General features: G+C 42.4%; 1 protein-coding gene across 1 annotated transcript; it reads left to right on the top strand.

Moving 5' to 3' along the window:
* The first annotated feature begins 4,724 nt into the window (after positions 1-4,724).
* On the top strand, positions 4,725-5,642 carry LOC134796515 (uncharacterized). The gene has a single exon (XM_063768702.1). It carries the CDS (start codon positions 4,725-4,727, stop codon positions 5,640-5,642), a length of 918 nt encoding a protein of 305 aa, XP_063624772.1.
* Positions 5,643-22,343: the final 16,701 nt, after the last annotated feature.

The raw sequence follows: 22,343 nt of genomic DNA, 5'->3' as shown, positions 1-22,343 counted from the left end.
TTACCTCCATTAAAACTGTTCGCCTTAGAAGAAGCTTATATCGACCCCGTCGATTTATTTGCCAATATGTCACCTGAATGTCACCCGGTTGCAGTGAAATCTCGCCGATTTGCGCCTCAAGATCAAAAGTTTATCGAAGATGAAATTAAGAAACTTCTAACTGACGGAATCATTGAAGAAAGTAATTCGCCATGGCGCGCTCAGGTCCTCCTGACAGGCGGCGCGCAACACAAAAAACGTATGTGTATAGACTACTCGCAAACAGTAAACAAGTATACTTACCTAGATGCATATCCTCTTCCTAACATCGAAGACGTTATTGCGAAGGTTTCAAACTTCAAAGTATTCAGCAAAATCGACCTAAAGTCAGCCTATCACCAAATTCCCATTATTCCTGAAAATAAGCCCTTAACAGCCTTTGAAGCAGCGGGCAATTTATATCAATTCCGCCGTATCCCGTTTGGGGTGACGAACGGTGTTGCATGTTTCCAAAGAGCTATAGATTCAATAATCCGAAAAACAAATATTGATGGAATATTTCCATATTTGGACGACATAACTGTATGCGGGAAAGATAAGAAAGACCACGACGAAAAACTAAATACATTTTTAAAAATCGCAGAGAAGTATCACCTGACCATCAACAAAGAAAAGAGTCAATACGCTTTGACAGATATCAGTATTCTTGGATATAATATAAATAATGGAATTGTAAAACCCGATCCAGACCGACTACGTCCGCTCCTCGATTTAGCATTGCCTCAAGATTCAGCATCCCTAAAACGAGCCATAGGACTGTTTTCACACTACTCTAAATGGGTGCCCGACTTTTCAAATAAGTTACACCCGCTAACACTAGTAGAGAAATACCCTTTGGACTCCAGACAATCAGCTGCATTTGAAGAAATTAAACGCCTTATATCTAAGTCTACGCTGTCCGCTATCGATCCTGATGAAACTTTTACTGTTGAAACAGATGCATCAGATTATTCCATCGCTGCCTCGCTAACACAAAATGGCCGACCTGTGGCATTCTTTTCGAAATCTCTAAGCGACAGTGAGAAGAACTACCCTATCATCGAGAAGGAAGCTTACGCTATAATAGAAAGCCTTAAAAAATGGAGACATTATTTACTCGGACGATCATTTTATTTCGTAACTGATCAAAAATCAGTAGCTTATATGCTACAAGGGCATGCCAGTAAAATAAAGAATGATAAAATTCAAAGATGGAGAATAGAACTTTCAAATTATACTTTTTCACCTCAGCAGCTCGAACAAGGGTACTTTGCTTCTTAAAAACAGTGAGCAAAATGCGATTTTGCTCACTGAATCATTTTGTCTCACTCAGTGAGCAAAATCGGATTTTGCTCACTGAGTGTGTCTCACTCAGTGAGCAAAATGCGATTTTGCTCACTGAGTGAGACAAAATGACATTCAAGTGACCTTTATAGTCAAATGTCATTTCAACATGCGGGGTCTAATACAAGTTCGATATACTTGGGTTCTATTATCTCTGTCCCTCTAAGTATGTTCTCACTGCTTAAGGTGAAAAATTTTGTGTACTACACGAGATCAAAGTTATTTACATCTCGTGCGCTTTTGAATCCCTTACTACGCTCAAGATTCTAAATTAGATTCACTCGCTACGCTCGTGAATCTATTATAGAATCTTTCGCTTGCACGGGACTCAAAATAAGCACTCGAAGAAATATCAAACTTTGATCTCTTGTTGTACAAATAACTATTGACATCAAATATCGTCCAGGAAGTCAAAACACTGTAGCAGACGCTCTGTCAAGGCAAGTTTGCTGCGCAACGTCAACCGATGACCGTCTAAAGGAATTACATCAATCACTTTGTCATCCGGGTGTGGCTCGGCTAACACACTGGATTAGGTCTAAAAATTTACCATTTAGCTGTGATGATGTAAAGAGAGTCCTATCATCATGCCCTACATGTGCGGAAATCAAACCCAGATTCAGCAAATCAACCGGGACTTTAATAAAAGCTACCGCTCCTTTCGAGAGATTATCTATGGACTTCAAAGGGCCAATACCATCAGCAACGCGAAACAAGTATATTTTGACAATCATAGACGAATACTCAAGATTTCCTTTTGCGTATGCTTGCTCAGATATGAGCACGGAAACCGTCACAAAACACCTGAGCGAACTATTTTCTGTATTTGGATACCCGGCAACTATTCATACAGACCAAGGGACTTCTTTTATGTCCACTGAAATGAAAGACTTTTTACACTCTAAGGGCGTGTCCACAAGCAGATCCTCACCTTACAATCCTCAAGGAAATGGACAGGTCGAACGCCTGAATGGCACTCTATGGCAAACAATTCGCCTTGCTTTGAAAACCAAAAACCTACCTATCACCATGTGGGAGACTGTGATGACACAAGCGTTACATAGCATCCGCTCTTTACTTTGCACCTCGACTAATAAGACACCGCACGAGGGAATGTTTAACCACTGTCGACGATCTTCGTGGGGGCAATCTATGCCAGCGTGGCTACAGCCCGGCAAAGTCCTCCTCAAAAATTCATTCGTGCAAGCAAGTACGACCCTCTGGTAGAAGAAGTTGATTTAATAGAAGCAAATCCCAGCTATAGTTCAGTGAGATTATCTAACGGAAAAGAGATGCTGGTTTCGAATCGCCACCTCGCTCCCAGGGGTGCAGTGCCACTAACGGAGACTAACACAAATGATCCTACTCCTATACACGGTGTAGAGAATGAAGAAAATCATGATTTTGAATTCCATGGAAATGAAGTACTTTACAGATCCCATTGCTGGGCCCTCTGACCCCGCGACTGAAACAACCCAAAATGTCGGAGCTCCAGACGTGACCACAGAGCCAACTCCTAGCCCTTTTATTCCGAATGAGCCACGTCGTTCGGCTCGAGCTCGACGGCCCCCTTCCCATCTGTCGGACTACGTTCAGGACTAAGGAGGGAAGAATGTCATGAATTTGAAGTTGTCATTGAATATTTTCCTATCGTTTTGTTTTAGCGTAATAAAGCCTAAGATTCAGGTTTATTATTTATTCTCATTAATCTCATACCATGTCAGAGGTCAGAAAAAATATAGATAGATAACGATCTAACCTATCTGACATTTGAATTAGGCAAACCAGGCACTAAACCAATCTGTTTTCACGTTGTGCTTTTCACATAACCACCGTAACGTTCAAAATACTTGGCCCCTATTTTTAACCGACTTCAAAAAAAGGAGGAGGTTCTCAATACGTCGGAATCCCTTTTTTCTTTTGAGCAGTATACTTAATACTTACATGGTGTCTATGAAAAATAAAATCAGGGTTACATAATATTATCTACCTAGTTAGTTCCATATGGGATATACGCACATAATATATTGGTTTTTCTGACCACAATAAAATATTATAACAATGTGATTGTTTGTGGTTTAATATTAACAGAGGTATTAAACATATGCAATTAAAAATAGAGATAATGTATTTTTTTATGTGGAATGTGAATGAAATGTCTTTAAAAAACCCGTAGGGGTCGGATCAAAAACTAAGTAGGTACCTAATTAAGTCCGACTCACGACTAATAGGTTTTCTATCATCTATAGGTAAAGAACTATTTTGTGTAGGTAAAGTACCTATTTTTTCAAAATTTTAGGTCCAGTAGTTTCGGAGATAAAGGGGGGGGGGGGGGGGCTGGTACAGACAGACAAACGCACGAGTGATCCTACAAGGGTTCTGTTTTTTCTTCTTGGGGTACGGAACCCTAAAAATTATAATAAATACATACATTCCATTCCAGTCAAGTGTGACGTTACTTAAGTGTAAGTACGTGATAGAAAGGGACAACAAGTATCCCTTGTTTGAGTCCATTAGGGTGTAAAAATAAGACTACCTAATTTAGAATTATTTGTACCATTTATTACCAAGTGTAAACTAGTCTCAGTGATACTCGTACATTGAAAACTCAATATATATTCCTTTAATACAATCATAGTATAGAGACAGTACAGTAAATTATTGTACAGTCGACGTCAAAAATATGTTTACAATTTTGCACCCTACTCCTTTGTAATAAGACATTGTATCTTTGACCTCGACTGTACACACCTACACACCAAATACACTTATTGAGTAGCAATGAGGTAGATAGAATATGTGGTATTATCTATGAAAAGGGACCTTATTGTCGATGGCGCTTACGACACTAACATCGATGAGCACTAAACGTAGTAGTTTAAAATTGGTGATTCTGGCCCATTTTAGTTATTTTGATTTCCAATTTAGCAATTAAGTTTCTTTTATGGGACATGCGCTCACATCGACGGCCGGACGCAACTGAGGCGCGCGCAGGCGGCGCGCACGTATTTACGCAACGGTTGGAGCGAGATGGAAGACAGGGCGTGCTACTCTCGAAAGCGACATTCTCCGCGGTAGTCCTGAATTGCTGTATTTTCTACTACCCACTTCATGCAACCGGCGATTGTGAGCGGGATAGAAGATATGCCATCGCACTCTAGAGAGGCGCGATTTACGTCAAAGGGTAGAATAGATTCTGCGGTTTTAAGATACCTATCTTTCTGATTTTCGTAGGTTTAGGAATAGTATATAAGACGACGATACATTTCAATAAATGTTCATTATTTAACTGACTATACCGCTGCTATCATTGCTCCTCCTGCCTGGACCCCCATATCTGGTGACCCGTCGACGCCTAGAAGATGTCTGACAGCGAGGATGGAGCTCAAGACAAGCGAAAAATGGAAAAAGAAAACGTGCAAGAACCAAATACAGCATCGAATGCGCTACATCTGCAGCTGCCGTCATCAAGCTACGATCTCGCCGGAATCTCCATCCAGTCCAAGTTACTACCGTTTTGGCGCGAGCATCCACGTTTATGGTTTGCGCAGTTTGAAGCTATCGTCGAACCTCTGAAGACAAGTGATGACCAGAAATTTCGATATGCACTCGGCGTTATGCAAGCAGCTGATATTCAACAAGTTAGCGACATCATTCTTAAGCCGCCATCCACTGGCAAGTACAACGCGCTGAAAACTCGTCTCCTTTCTGTCTACGAAGAATCTGCGTCCAGGCAATTCCAGAAGCTTATCAGCGGTCTCGAGCTAGGGGAACAGAAGCCAACACAGCTTTTAAGACGAATGCGAGAACTAGGCAAGAATATGGTACCAGACGACGGTTTGAAGGTCATGTGGATGAATCAACTCCCAGTACAAGTACGCACAGTTCTTTCTGTCAACAACGAGTCATCACTAGATATTCTCGCCGCCATGGCCGACAAGATGTTAGAGCACGCCGAGCCAGTCACCGTTGCTGCAGTCACACAAGCCACAGACTTTCAAGCCCCGCAAAGCAGCCAAAACACATTTTTTGAGAAGTTATCCCAGAAGCTCGACAGTTTAACACTCGAAATTGCAGCCCTTCGGTCCGGCGGCCGGCAACGCTATCGTCGTCCCTTTCGCTCTCGCAGCCGTTCCCGTTCGAGATCTATGGCGGCGCATGGAACTTCACGCAATCCAGGTGATCCTGGATGGCTCTGCAGATATCACTTCAGATTCGGAGACAAAGCACGAAGATGTGAATCGCCGTGTAGCAAGAAAACTAGCTCATCGGAAAACTAATGCCTACACCGACTCTGGCGGGCCTCGGTGTACCTTCAGTCAGCAACCGCCTATGTGTCATCGATCGCAACTCTCGAGAACGTTACCTCGTCGACACTGGCGCCGAAATATCTGTACTATCGTCGCATCACAAGAAAAACCAGTTATCAAGCACCTACAAGCTTTACGCCGCAAACGACACGCCGATAAAGACCTATGGAGAGAAAACGATCACTCTCAACTTGGGGCTACGGCGCGACTACCGTTGGACGTTTATCGTGGCTGCCATCAAGACCTCAATCCTCGGAGCTGATTTCCTTCGGCACTACAAGCTGCTACCTGACCTGGATCAAAAGAAGCTCATCGATAAAACCACTAAACTCCAAGTCAACGCGTTAACAGTTCGAAGTACTCAAGAAACCGTCTATTTGATCAGCAGCAATCAAGCCTACTACGACTGTTTTGGAGTATTACAGGGAGTATAAATTAAAAACGGCTTTCCTGATTTTAGCACAAGTGTAATGTGTAAATTGACACATAGGTACATGGAATGGGAATAAAAAGAAAAAGCGCCTGCACGTTTTGCAGAGCAATATTACGTCTAAACAAATATGAGTTCTTAAATTTAAACATGCCCCCGGGGTTGAAAGGAAGCCTTTCAAGCAGAATCGGTAGCCACAGGAAGTGGACAAATCTTGCTGAAAGCGCGTCGAACTACTCCTCCAGCTGTCTTCACATCAGCCACTCGAGATATGCCATCCTGTCCAGGATGAATGGCTACAATGCGTCCCAGTCTCCATTTCAACGGAGGAAGATTGTCCTCCTTCAGAACAACGAGGGTATTATTCTTAAGGGAATCATGGTTGAGTCTCCACTTGATTCGTTGTTGCAGTTCTGGGACTTACTCTTTAGTCCACCGAGCCCAAAAATGTTGACGGAGTTGTTCGATTCGGTGGAATCGAGACAGATGCTGATAAGTGTGGTCCCGCAGATCCTGCACCGGCAATGATGTCAGTGAACGTCCGACAAGAAAATGTCCAGGGGTGAGCGCTGAGAGATCGTCCGGGTGTGATGACAGAGGCGTGAGTGGCCGAGAATTCAACAGGGCTTCAATATTGATGAGTGTAGAGTTAAGCTGTTCATAAGTCAAGTTACAATTGCCCAACACTCGTTGCAAATGGAATTTAACTGATTTGACACCCGCCTCCCAAAGACCCCCGAAGTGAGGTGCGTAAGCAGGCAGAAAATGAAATCTAGTATTTTCACTAGCTAAAGTCTCAGCCAAAGAGTTGCAGTTTTCCTTCAGAAACTTTGTAATTTCATTATAGGCTCCGACAAATGCAGTGCCGTTATCGGAATAAATGTTGTCTGGCTGTCCCCGTCGAGACATGAAGCGAGACAGTGCTAACAAATAAGTTTTACTAGTTAAATCTCCCACCAATTCTAAATGTATCGCCTTGGTTGTGAAGCATATAAAAATAGCAACATAAACTTTAACTAGTGCGCAACCACGACCTTGACGGCTGGCTGCCATGAGTGGACCTGCGTAGTCCACGCCCACATTCCTAAATGGGTAGCCTCCAGGTGGCAACCGAGAATTTGGCAAATTCCCCATCAATGGAGCAATTACTTGTCCCTTCATGATTTTACATCGCACACATTGATGGTAGCAAGCCTTTGCCAAATTACGACCCCCTATGGGCCAGTAGGTTTCTTTAATCGTTGCTAACAACAGCTGGGGCGGTGCATGGAGAAGCCTTTTATGTTCCTGATTAAATAATAATTTTGTGAATCGATGTGTGGACTGTATAATAATGGGATGTTTTTTCTCGTACGGAAATTCTGAATTGGAAAGACGGCCTCCCACACGCATTAAGTTGTCGTTGTCTAGGAATGGGTTGAATTTCAAGAGCTTACTCTTTTTTGGTAAATTTTGTTTTTTTAATAATATATCATATTCTGAAAATGATTTGCTCTGACTGAATTTGGTAATCACCTTTAATGAATTATTTAATTCGTCATGATTGAGGTACGTGGACGACGTCGACGTTGCATTTTTGCGGCATTTTTTAATGAAACGAAGAGCATACGCAAAAGCACGAATGAGCCGCGAAAGGTTAGAGAAACGATTGAAATCTATTAATGGCTCATTAATTATGTTAACGTGCAATGAAACCTCAACGCGGGTTTCAGGCAGCTCATCGCCGTGCTTTGTGGTAGGATTCGAGGGCCACTGAGCGACGTCTTGTTGCAAGAAACTGGGACCCGACCACCACAAATCTAACGAGTCTATAACACGTGCATGCAATCCACGGGAAATTAAGTCCGCTGGGTTTTGGTCCGTTGGAACATGCCTCCAAGTACAACTGCCGGTAATTTCTAGAATGTCCGACACTCGGTTCCGCACAAAAGGTTGCAACCTACTTGGCATCATCTTAAGCCAACCTAACACTATAGTCGAGTCGGTCCAAAATGTCGTGTTTCTAACCTGAGCTCTAAGTGAAGTCATGACCTTGTCATACAGATGAGCACTAACGAGAGCGCCACACAACTCAAGCCTAGGTATAGTCGTAGGTTTAATCGGACTGACTCGACTTTTTGCGATTAATAACCTAACTAATACCTGACCTTCTTTGTCTACACTACGTACGTACACACAAGCGCCGTACGCGCGTTCAGATGCGTCTGAGAAAATGTGTAAATCGAAGGCTACGTGTGAGTTGCAAATGACATGACGAGGGACTCTGACATCATTCAGTGCCGGCAATCCTTCCAAGAGTTCTACCCATTGTTTGGTGATCTCTGGAGGCAGTTCTTCTTCCCAGGTAATCTTTTGAAGCCACAACCGCTGCAGTAGCATCTTCATGGTGATTACAAACGGAGACAGAAGACCTAACGGATCGAAGATCTGAGCAATCACCGATAGCATGTCGCGTTTGGTATTTCCTTTGGGAACTAGTTTTCCTATTGGAAAATACAGCTCATCGGACTCAGGGTGCCAGCCTAAGCCTAACGTTTTGCTGGGCTCATTTGATCCTATATTCAAATTCACAGAGGATTGAGAGGGTTCACATAGGAGGCGAGGCTCGTTTGACTTCCACTTACGCAGGTTCATTCCTGCTGAAGACAGTGCTTGAGTCACTTTATGGCGAATCTCTTCCACCGCAGTAAGGTCATCTCCTCCTGTCAGCAGGTCGTCTACATAAAAATCGTGAACGATGACTTCTTTGACCTTCTCATCGTCACAATCTAAGCCTATTTGTTTGAGACACCTGGTGGCTAGGAACGGAGCACTGGCTGTCCCATAGGAGACAGTATTGAGCTCGTGCACTAATAGTGGCTTGGTCTCCGAACTGCGCCAAAGAATTTTTTGAAGGTGGCGGTCGTCAGGATGCACCCATATCTGACGGTACATTTTCTCCACGTCCGAAGAAATGATGTACCGGTGCTGCCTGAACCTAATAAGGATAGACAGAAGGTCGTCTTGCACAGTGGGTCCGACCATCTGAATGTCATTCAGACTGATACCTGAGGTAGACGGGCTGCTAGCATTATATACGACACGGAGCTTTGTCGTGGAGCTATCACGCAAAATTCCGTGGTGGGGTATGTAATAGCCCTTTTCTTCCCTTGAGACCTGCCTACCTTGCGACATGTGACCCAAACTTTCATACTCTGCCATGAAATCAGTGTATAAACCTTTAAATGAGGGCTTGGTTTTAATTCTGCGTTCCAATGAAAGCATGCAATGCTTCGCGCGTTGAAATGAATCGCCTAATACACTTTCGCTTTGTTTTAAAGGAAGCCTGACACAAAATCGTCCGTCGGCTAGCCGCGTAGTATTTTCAACGAAATGTTCTTCGCACATTTTCTCCTCAGGTGAATAGTGAGACGACTTATGGCTAACTTCTTCGAGTTGCCAAAACCGCGTTAATTGGGTTTGGATGTCGTCGTTACATTTTAAATCATTATTACCTGTGTGCGAGAGACCAGAAGCAAAAAAGCACTGCATACTGGAAGGCAGATAGTCGGTAATTGCCCGACCAGCAACCAAGAAGCCAAAGCGAGTTTCACAGAGCATCGGCAGTCCGGTACCTAGTCTGATGATCTGAGGCTGAGTAGGAAACGAGTCCCAAAATACTTCAGATCCTAATATTATATCGACCGGTGCAGGGTTATAAAAGTTTGGATCGGCCAAACAAATGTCACTTGGAATATTAAGATCCGTCAAATCAATTTGACGACATGGGACGTCATCAGTAAGAGATGGCATAACGTAACAGTTTACTGTTACTGAATATGTGTCATTTAAAGATTTAATAGGAAGTAGACACATTTCTCCTATGTTAGTAGTCTGTTTATTTATACCAAGAACAGACGTGTTAATTTGATTCGTTGGTAAATTTAATTTCTCACAAAAACTCTGAGATATTAGACATGCAAAACTACCATTGTCTAACATGGCGCGAGCGACATGCTCTTTATTGTTGCTATCGTAAACCTTTACTAATGCCGTCGCAAGCATACCATGTTTCCCTTGTCGCGAATTAACCATTTGAGCCGATAATGCCTGTACAGAGGCGGGCGAGGAATCATATGAACTATTTCCTAAGCCAGAATGAGATGCGACGGGCGCGGCAGGTGATAATTGATTACTAGGAAAAATCGATTTATTATTTTTAGTTGAATTATCCTCCTCGCCGCGGCCGGACGCGCAGTCACCGCTCGATCTAGATTTGCAATCGGTAACATGAACTAACGTGTTATGTTTTCGCTTGCATAACTTGCACCCCGGCTTTTTGCAATGATTAGCATAATGTCCACCGCGTAAACAGTTATAACAAACCTTTAAACTGGGTAACAATTCCAATCGCGCAGCGTTGCTAAGGGCGAGAAACTGTAAACAACTAGGTAAATAATGTTCACCGCTGCATTTTGGGCACTTAGCGACAGTGTTTTGTTTCGTATCTTGTACGGACATGGTTTTCAGTTTCGGTGTGTTTTTGTGAGAAGTGTTAACTCGACCGGCAGTGTTATTTGTGGACAGTTCCAACGTTTCTAATAAATCAGAACGATTTCGCATGAATGTTAAAAACGCTTCGAGAGTAATTGGCTTATCTTTATCTAAGCGACCTTTGTATTCTTCCCATTCCCGATACGACTTAGCATCTAACTTATGTGACACAATGTAAATAAGTAACGTGTCCCATTGTTTTACTGGTTCGCCTAGTGATTCTAAGGCAAGCAAGTTTTTGTTTAACTGGTCGATCATACGTTTTAACGCAAATGAAGACTCCTTGATAATTGTTTCGATATTAAAAATTGCCGAAACATGGTTTTGTAGCAATAAACGCTTGTTATCGAAACGATCACATAGGAGCTTCCATGCAGTTTGATAATTTTTAGAACAAAATTCGACCGATTTAACAACCACTGCCGCTGAACCATCCAATGACGATCTCAAATAGTGAAACTTATTTATCTCGTCAATTTCGTCATTTGAATGAATTAAGCTTAGGAATGTGTCGTGAAACTCGAGCCAATTTTCGTAAGAACCTGAGAATTTTGGCAACTGTATGACGGGAAGTTTAACTAGCTTATGATTGCTAGCACTTGAGATACTTGCACGTTCGCTACCCAGGTCTTCTTGATTTTTATTAAATGAAGTTAACATATCTTGCGCTTTAGCAATTGCACCGAAGTACTGGGTTTCGAACTCAGTTCGCTCAGATAACTGAATATCCATGCTTGTCGACAAACATTCTAACTTTAACTGCACTTCATCATACTCACTAAATAATGTTTCCATTCTACTAATTCTTAACTGCAACTCATTGGCGGCAACAGAGGTAAGTGAAGAGCTTTCCAAAGAATTTATGTAGTTTGAAAAGTTAGTTAGCCGGCCTTTATAACTGCCACGTTTTTTGATTAATTCCTTTTCTTCGGACATTTTGAGAGGCGTGTGTTGTCAACTGAAATGTTATACAATGCAAAATTAACTTAAATGTATAAGCAATATATGAAAGTACAGTTGTTGCCTAATTTTTATTACGTTAACAGTTTATTTAAGTGTACATTTATTTTATTTACTTAGTTTAAGTTTTAACACTAATAATTGTATATAAATTTAATGTTTTGTAAGAATTATTTAATATGATTCGAGGTGAAAGCTAACCTATTGTTTTATTTAACACCTAATACCTATGTCTAATCGTCCAGTGTATTTAATGATTTACTTATTTCACAGTTCGTAGATTTATTAGTTAATTAAAAGCCTAGGCAAATATCAGTGAATCACTAATACAGATTAACTAATTACGAAATAAAATTAAAGTGAAGTAGCAATCTGACGTGACAAAGGTTAACCTATCGGTTAGTTACGTGGTTAAATTAAACAATTAAAATGATACTAACCGTATTAAATCGTATCCTTATACTTAATTACTACCTGTATGACGAGTGATGGGTGAAAATTAAGAATACTGAAGGCTTAACTCTGTCTTCAAGTCCGGCAAGCCCACGTGAACACGATCCTCCTTTCCCAAGTCAGCTTGATCTCTTGATTTTCGGACGAATTTCTTAATGTATTCACTCGTCAACTCCTTTTATTATATAATCTGGATTATTTTCTGTATATTCTTAATCCGGTTCGAAGGACCATGTTTTGGAGTATTACAGGGAGTATAAATTAAAAACGGCTTTCCTGATTTTAGCACAAGTGTAATGTGTAAATTGACACATAGGTACATGGAATGGGAATAAAAAGAAAAAGCGCCTGCACGTTTTGCAGAGCAATATTACGTCTAAACAAATATGAGTTCTTAAATTTAAACAACGACATTCTCAAGCAGTATCCTAATGTACTACGACCAATGTCTTTGAAAACGCCGGCCAAGCACAACGTGCAACATTTCATCGAGACTACGGGCCCCCCACTCTTCGCCAGGGCACGCCCACTGCCGCCCGACAAATATGCAGCGGCGAAGGCCGAATTCGAACGCTTGATGGAAATGGGCATCTGTCAACCCTCAAACAGCCCCTGGGCAAGTCCACTGCACGTTGTCAAGAAGAAAGATGGTTCTCTACGTGTATGCGGTGACTATAGACGTCTGAACGCCGTAACGCAACCCGATCGCTATCCGTTACCTCGAATTCAAGATTTTACATACCAGTTGCACAATAAGAAGATTTTTTCTAAATTAGACCTGAAGATGGCGTATTTTTGGATACCCATGAACAAAGAAGACGCGCAGAAAACTTCAATAATCACACCGTTCGGGTTGTTCCAGTTTAACTCAATGACGTTCGGGCTCCGTAACTCAAGCCAAACATTCCAACGATTCATGCACGACGTTCTACGAGGCATAGATGGCTGTTTCTGCTACGTCGATGATCTTCTCCTGTCCTCTGAAAATGAAGAAGAACACAAAACACTGCTTCGACAAGTCCTGGAACGCCTAGATAAATACGGCGTAACTCTCAATGTCGATAAATGCGAGTTCGGACGAAGAAAAATCAACTTCCTTGGCTATGAAGTATCACCCGACGGCATCAGTCCCACTCAAGAACGGATCGAAGCAATATCGAATTACCCAAAGCCGAAGACAGTCTGTGAGCTGAGAAGATTTCTAGGCATGTTAAATTTTTACCGTGACTGCCTACCACATCAAGCGGAACTTCAGTCTCAACTCAACAAGTATCTGCACAACTCCAAGAAAAATGACAAGACTCCTATCGAATGGAACACCGAGTCAGATGAAGCTTTCAAGAAATGCCGCCAAAGCATATTGGAAGCAACTACGCTATCATATCCAGTTCACGGCGCTCCTCTATGTATCATGAGTGATGCATCAGACCACAGCGTAGGAGGAGTAGTCCAACAGAAAGTTGATGATGTTTGGAAACCTCTGGCATTTTTCTCGAAGGCACTGAGTCCGACGCAACGCCGCTACAGTGTGTATGATCGCGAACTCCTAGCGATTTACATGGCTGTAAAGCACTTCAGACGACTTATAGAAGGCAATGACGTCATCGTCTACACGGATCACAGACCACTTACGCACGCACTTACGCGAGCACCGAGCAGCAGCGACACTCCGAGACGCGAGCGCCAACTGCACTTCATTAGCCAATTTTGTTCGAGCATCCAGTATATCCCAGGCGACAAATACAACATCGCTGACGCCTTATCACGAATCGAAGAAATACAATGTCCTTCCGCAATAGATTTTGACAAGTTAGCCACCGACCAGCGCACCGATGAAGAACTAACAAAATTGAAAACTCAAGAAAATCTGAAGTTCACTGAAGTCACGTTACCAGCCATCAATCGACCAATCACGTGTGAGCTCTCAACTGGCACACCGCGACCGTACTTACCTATCGCTTATCGTTATGCGGCCTACAAAGCGCAACACGGTATAAGCCACTCAGGTGTACGCGCAACGAGGAGACTTATGGCATCTAAGTTCTTTTGGCCAGCAATGAACAGAGACGTCGCACTTTGGACTCGAGCATGCATTGGATGTCAACGAGCTAAAATACATCGTCACGTGATTCCACCTATCGGCGAGTTCCCGCCATCTCAACGTTTCGAGCATCTGCATATCGATATCGTGGGACCTCTAAGAATATCAAATGATTATCGATATTGCGTCACAATGATCGACCGCTGCACGAAGTGGCCCGAGGCAATACCAGTACGTGACATAACAGCTGAAGTTGTCGCTAAAGTCTTGTACGAGCACTGGATTACGAGATTTGGATGTCCGCTACGCATCACGTCAGATCAAGGTCGTACCTTTGAGTCAAACCTTTTCAACGCTCTCCTGAAGAAGCTTGGGACTACAAGAATACGTACCACTGCCTACCACCCTCAGGCGAATTCTCAAGTGGAGAGGCTACACCGCACCTTGAAAGCCGCTCTTATGGCAAGGGGCGAAAGTTCAAGATGGTCCGAAGAGCTGCCTACAGTTTTATTTGGATTACGAGCCGCATTACGCAGCGATAACAACCTAAGCCCTGCATTGATGACGTATGGATCTCCACTACGCATGCCAGCTGATTTCTTCGTACCTACAAAGTCGACGATTGAAGATGCAGAGTTTGTACGACGTTTGTCAGAGATAATGTCATCACTTGTTCCTGTAACCCGGACGCACGCCACGCAATGGAGACCTTTCGTGCATAAGGACCTTGCGTCGTGCACTCACGTATTCGTGCGTAATGACACCGTGCGACCCCCGCTCACACTACCATATGACGGTCCGTTCGAGGTTCTCAAACGCTACGACAAGTATTTCAAGATACAAATGCCACAACGAACTACTGTCGTCACTATTGAGCGTCTGAAGCCAGCCTACATCTACAATGAAGACGTCACAAGCGACAGCCAGCCTTCTGCATCTAGCCCAGACACTCAGACGTATGTGACGAGATCGGGCAGAGTCACGAAACGTATTCGCTTCGCTTGAGAGGGAGTGCTATGGGACATGCGCTCACATCGACGGCCGGACGCAACTGAGGCGCGCGCAGGCGGCGCGCACGTATTTACGCAACGGTTGGAGCGAGATGGAAGACAGGGCGTGCTACTCTCGAAAGCGACATTCTCCGCGGTAGTCCTGAATTGCTGTATTTTCTACTACCCACTTCATGCAACCGGCGATTGTGAGCGGGATAGAAGATATGCCATCGCACTCTAGAGAGGCGCGATTTACGTCAAAGGGTAGAATAGATTCTGCGGTTTTAAGATACCTATCTTTCTGATTTTCGTAGGTTTAGGAATAGTATATAAGACGACGATACATTTCAATAAATGTTCATTATTTAACTGACTATACCGCTGCTATCATTGCTCCTCCTGCCTGGACCCCCATACTTTGATTACCACCACCATATTTACAGACTTTTACAAGGATTTCATGCATTATTTTCTAGTATGTATGTACTAACTTCAGTCCTTGAACTACGTTATTGCTTGTCAGAAACACGACGGCTCATTATTTTCTCGATAGAATCTTAAGTTGAAAACATGCCTAACACTGTCTTTATTTCCTTATGTTAGAAGTACTAGGACGAAAATGTATATGAAACTTACTTCAGTCGATGGCTTTTAAGTAAATCTTCATTATTGCTTGTCCTTTTATCGATACGTTAATTATTTCATTCATCATTTGATGAATTCAACATTTTGCCTACTAAATTACACCCCACGCGCCAATACCTTGCGCCTATTCCTCACGCCAGTATGCCCGTGACCACTGTCAGCGGACCTGTGCTAGTTTAGCGGACGTTTCATAAAATGGGTAATCACAGTATAAATATGCAAATATGTTATACACACAATGTTTTTCAACATACTTACGAAGAAAAGCAAAATAATTCTTAAATACGGTGACATTTCAGACATTCGTCCGTCATATTGTCATTTTATAACAAGTTGGGCAGCATAGGCACACACCCATCTAACCAATCCGGAATTCAGTCACGATTGATAAATTGTGTAAACATATTTTAAAAGGCTATAAAATTAATCAAATTGAATAATTTAGACTGGTCACATTTTTGTAAAAATCGATTTCAACTGGCAAAACATATTACTTTTTGGCAACCGGGTTTTAACCTAATTAGACCCCGCTGAATCCGAATTTGCCGGTTGCTTGGCCAACCTGACGTCAGGATGGCGGGCGTCATCTATTTCTCAAATATCTCTGGAGTTTAAAGAGCACATTGCTCCAATTTTGGCGCACATTTGGCACATTGCTAGCACTAACTCCTGACGTATACCGCAGCTCCATTTATTGATGTACACCCGCCATCCTGACACTCACGAATTCTTGACTGGAAGTGAGATATGTGATATTAAAGGTCCCTTTTTTTAGTTTTTCGTAAATAACTCGTAAACGGTGGCCAATATAAAAAAAATGAACTAATAATCTACACAAAATTTTCAATAAAAAAGATTCAGTACATTTTTAGCAGGGATCAATATTTAAAAAGATAATAAAGAGGGAAAGTTAATTATAATAAATTCTAAGGTTCCTTGTTTTTATTTTTTCGTTAATAATTTGAAAAGTATGACTCATAGCAAAAACAAATCTTACACATAAATCATCATCATCATCATCATCTCAGCCATAAGACGTCCACTGCTGAACATAGGCCTCCCCCTTGGACCTCCATACGTGCCGGTTGGAAGCGACCCGCATCCAGCGTCTTCCGGCGACCTTAACAAGATCGTCTGTCCATCTTGTGGGTGGACGTCCTACGCTGCGCTTGCTAGTCCGTGGTCTCTACTCGAGCACATTTCGACCCCATCGGCCATCTTCTCTGCGTGCAATGTGGCCTGCCCATTGCCACTTCAGCTTGCTAATCCGGTGGGCTATGTCGGTGACTTTAGTTCGTCTACGGATCTCCTCATTTCTGATTCGATCACGTAGAGAAACTCCGAGCATAGCCCTCTCCATAGCTCGTTGAGCGACTTTGAGTTTTGAGATGAGGCCGATAGTGAAAGACCACGTTTCGGAGCCGTAAGTCATCACTGGTTTAACACATTGATTAAAGACTTTCGTCTTGAGGCACTGAGGTATGTCGGACGAAAAGACATTACGTAGTTTCCCGAACGCTGCCCAACCGAGTTGGATTCGGCGGTTGACCTCTTTCTCGAAGTTGGACCTACCTAATTGGACTACTTGTCCGAGGTAAATGTACGAGTCAACAACTTCGAGTACCGAGTTCCCAACAGAGACTGGGATGGGCACAACATTGGCATTTGACATAAGTTTCGTCTTGTCCATGTTCATTTTTAAGCCCACCCGTTGTGAAACTCGGTTGAGGTCATCGAGCATCATGCTGAGTTCCTCCATCGACTTTGCCATGACTACGATATCGTCGGCAAACCGAAGGTGAGTGATGTATTCGCCGTTTATGTTGATGCCAAGTCCTTCCCATTCCAGGAGCTTGAAGGCGTCTTCCATTACGGCAGTAAACAGTTTTGGAGAGATAACGTCTCCCTGCCTTACGCTTCTTTGCAATGGAATCGCCCTCGTGCTCTGCTCCTGTACTCGTACCGACATGGTGGCGTTATTATACAAACACTTCAACACTTCGATGTACCGATAGTCAATATGGCATCGCTGAAGAGACTCAAGCACCGCCCATGTTTCCACCGAATCGAAGGCTTTCTCATAGTCCACAAACGCTAAGCATAATGGCAAGTTATACTCTTCGGTCTTCTGTATAACTTGCCGCAGCGTATGGATGTGGTCTATGGTACTATAGCCTTTTCGGAAACCGGCTTGTTCGGGAGGCTGGAAGTCATCAAGTCTGTGTTCGAGACGGTTCGTGATGACCCTTGAAAACAGCTTATAGACATGGCTCAGAAGCGTGATGGGTCTGTAGTTCTTCAATAGGTTGTTATCACCTTTTTTGAAGAACAGCACCACCTCGCCTCTATTCCATGTTTCAGGCGTTATGCCCTCGGACAAGGCGGAATTAAAGAGCTTCTGGAGGACTTTAAGTACCGGTGTTCCACCCGCTCTCAGAAGCTCTGAAGTGATTTCGTCTTTGCCCGGCGCCTTGTTGTTCTTAAGCTGCTTCAGGGCCATCCTAATCTCGTACAGACTGATGTCCGGGATATCTTCGGTATAATGTCGGGACAGCTTGGCTCTTGGATCTCCTACCAAGCTGTCAACGGGCTTTGCGATCGAAGTGTATAACTGTCCATAGAACCTCTCGATCTCACCTAAAACCTCCGCTTTGCTCGACGCTATGCTGCCATCTTCCCGTTTCAGCTTTGTCAGCTGGCTTTGCCCAATAGACCCTTGCTTTGCTTGCGTTGATAGATAGATAGATAGATAGATAGATAAAACCATTTATTAGCTTGCCACAATTAGATATGAGCGCCGCGCCGGCGCGCCGCCGCCGCCGACAAAATTTTCGCGCCGCCGCCGCCGACGCTGCGCTATCGGCGTGGCATCGGCGTGACCTTGTTAGATAGTACTACTTTCAGAATCAGAAATATATATTTTATTTAGTTTAGATCTTTAACAGCGCCAGTCTGAATAGCTTATAGACATTCAAAAGGTATTGTAAGTTGTAACTTATTGTATAATAAATAACTAATTAAATAAATAAATAATTATAGGTCCATATAATTAAAAAATATTGATGGTAAATTCAAACTTTTCTGTTTGGTAACCGCGCTAGTACTGTTAGGGCAACGAAATGACTAATTTTGCCAGCTGGCTAGCTCATCCGTCATCATCTCGGCCATAAGACGTCCACTGCTGAACATAGGCCTCCCCCTTGGACCTCCATAAGTACCGGTTGGAAGCGACCCGCATCCAGCGTCTTCCGGCGACATTAATACGGTCGTCTGTCCATCTTGTGGGTGGACGTCCTACGCTGCGCTTGCTAGTCCGTGGTCTCCACTCGAGCACTTTTCGACCCCATCGGCCATCTTCTCTGCGTGCTCATCCGTCATTCACCGCGAATTTAATCATTGCAAGCATGGATTGAATGTCTTTAAAAGGGGTTAATTTCAGATATTAAGTGTTTTCACGCCCAAAGGTCCGGCCGTTGGCTTCGCACGGAATCACGGAAGGGCCTCGGAAACGGAATCTGGTCTCATATAAGCTTGGCCATTGTTCAAATTTCAAGCTTTGCTTTCTCGCAGCCCAATCTTTGTGTAGATTATTAGTTCATTTTTTTTATATTGGCCACCGTTTACGAGTTATTTACGAAAAACTAAAAAAAGGGACCTTTAATATCACATATCTCACTTCCAGTCAAGAATTCGTGAGTGTCAGGATGGCGGGTGTACATCAATAAATGGAGCTGCGGTATACGTCAGGAGTTAGTGCTAGCAATGTGCCAAATGTGCGCCAAAATTGGAGCAATGTGCTCTTTAAACTCCAGAGATATTTAAGAAATAGATGACGCCCGCCATCCTGACGTCAGGTTGGCCAAGCAACCGGCAAATTCGGATTCAGCGGGGTCTAATTAGGTTAAAACCCGGTTGCCAAAAAGTAATATGTTTTGCCAGTTGAAATCGATTTTTACAAAAATGTGACCAGTCTAAATTATTCAATTTGATTAATTTTATAGCCTTTTAAAATATGTTTACACAATTTATCAATCGTGACTGAATTCCGGATTGGTTAGATGGGTGTGTGCCTATGCTGCCCAACTTGTTATAAAATGACAATATGACGGACGAATGTCTGAAATGTCACCGTATTTAAGAATTATTTTGCTTTTCTTCGTAAGTATGTTGAAAAACATTGTGTGTATAACATATTTGCATATTTATACTGTGATTACCCATTTTATGAAACGTCCGCTAAACTAGCACAGGTCCGCTGACAGTGGTCACGGGCATACTGGCGTGAGGAATAGGCGCAAGGTATTGGCGCGTGGGGTGTAATTTAGTAGGCAAAATGTTGAATTCATCAAATGATGAATGAAATAATTAACGTATCGATAAAAGGACAAGCAATAATGAAGATTTACTTAAAAGCCATCGACTGAAGTAAGTTTCATATACATTTTCGTCCTAGTACTTCTAACATAAGGAAATAAAGACAGTGTTAGGCATGTTTTCAACTTAAGATTCTATCGAGAAAATAATGAGCCGTCGTGTTTCTGACAAGCAATAACGTAGTTCAAGGACTGAAGTTAGTACATACATACTAGAAAATAATGCATGAAATCCTTGTAAAAGTCTGTAAATATGGTGGTGGTAATCAAAGAAACTTAATTGCTAAATTGGAAATCAAAATAACTAAAATGGGCCAGAATCACCAATTTTAAACTACTACGTTTAGTGCTCATCGATGTTAGTGTCGTAAGCGCCATCGACAATAAGGTCCCTTTTCATAGATAATACCACATATTCTATCTACCTCATTGCTACTCAATAAGTGTATTTGGTGTGTAGGTGTGTACAGTCGAGGTCAAAGATACAATGTCTTATTACAAAGGAGTAGGGTGCAAAATTGTAAACATATTTTTGACGTCGACTGTACAATAATTTACTGTACTGTCTCTATACTATGATTGTATTAAAGGAATATATATTGAGTTTTCAATGTACGAGTATCACTGAGACTAGTTTACACTTGGTAATAAATGGTACAAATAATTCTAAATTAGGTAGTCTTATTTTTACACCCTAATGGACTCAAACAAGGGATACTTGTTGTCCCTTTCTATCACGTACTTACACTTAAGTAACGTCACACTTGACTGGAATGGAAGTGGAATGTATGTATTTATTATAATTTTTAGGGTTCCGTACCCCAAGAAGAAAAAACAGAACCCTTGTAGGATCACTCGTGCGTTTGTCTGTCTGTACCAGCCCCCCCCCCCCTTTATCTCCGAAACTACTGGACCTAAAATTTTGAAAAAATAGGTACTTTACCTACACAAAATAGTTCTTTACCTATAGATGATAGAAAACCTATTAGTCGTGAGTCGGACTTAATTAGGTACCTACTTAGTTTTTGATCCGACCCCTACGGGTTTTTTAAAGACATTTCATTCACATTCCACATAAAAAAATACATTATCTCTATTTTTAATTGCATATGTTTAATACCTCTGTTAATATTAAACCACAAACAATCACATTGTTATAATATTTTATTGTGGTCAGAAAAACCAATATATTATGTGCGTATATCCCATATGGAACTAACTAGGTAGATAATATTATGTAACCCTGATTTTATTTTTCATAGACACCATGTAAGTATTAAGTATACTGCTCAAAAGAAAAAAGGGATTCCGACGTATTGAGAACCTCCTCCTTTTTTTGAAGTCGGTTAAAAATAGGGGCCAAGTATTTTGAACGTTACGGTGGTTATGTGAAAAGCACAACGTGAAAACAGATTGGTTTGGTGCCTGGTTTGCCTAATTCAAATGTCAGATAGGTTAGATCGTTATCTATCTATATTTTTTCTGACCTCTGACATGGTATGAGATTAATGAGAATAAATAATAAACCTGAATCTTAGGCTTTATTACGCTAAAACAAAACGATAGGAAAATATTCAATGACAACTTCAAATTCATGACATTCTTCCCTCCTTAGTCCTGAACGTAGTCCGACAGATGGGAAGGGGGCCGTCGAGCTCGAGCCGAACGACGTGGCTCATTCGGAATAAAAGGGCTAGGAGTTGGCTCTGTGGTCACGTCTGGAGCTCCGACATTTTGGGTTGTTTCAGTCGCGGGGTCAGAGGGCCCAGCAATGGGATCTGTAAAGTACTTCATTTCCATGGAATTCAAAATCATGATTTTCTTCATTCTCTACACCGTGTATAGGAGTAGGATCATTTGTGTTAGTCTCCGTTAGTGGCACTGCACCCCTGGGAGCGAGGTGGCGATTCGAAACCAGCATCTCTTTTCCGTTAGATAATCTCACTGAACTATAGCTGGGATTTGCTTCTATTAAATCAACTTCTTCTACCAGAGGGTCGTACTTGCTTGCACGAATGAATTTTTGAGGAGGACTTTGCCGGGCTGTAGCCACGCTGGCATAGATTGCCCCCACGAAGATCGTCGACAGTGGTTAAACATTCCCTCGTGCGGTGTCTTATTAGTCGAGGTGCAAAGTAAAGAGCGGATGCTATGTAACGCTTGTGTCATCACAGTCTCCCACATGGTGATAGGTAGGTTTTTGGTTTTCAAAGCAAGGCGAATTGTTTGCCATAGAGTGCCATT

This window comes from Cydia splendana, chromosome 13, assembly GCF_910591565.1.
Source record: "Cydia splendana chromosome 13, ilCydSple1.2, whole genome shotgun sequence".
NCBI classification, from domain to species: Eukaryota; Metazoa; Arthropoda; class Insecta; order Lepidoptera; family Tortricidae; genus Cydia; species Cydia splendana.
Note: the sequence above shows the minus strand (reverse complement) of the source record. Positions and strands in the feature narration are given on the sequence as shown.

Bases quoted from the DNA above. Each gene is read 5' to 3' on its own strand.
- LOC134796515 (XM_063768702.1), top strand. From the start codon at position 4,725: ATGTCTGACAGCGAGGATGGAGCTCAAGACAAGCGAAAAATGGAAAAA.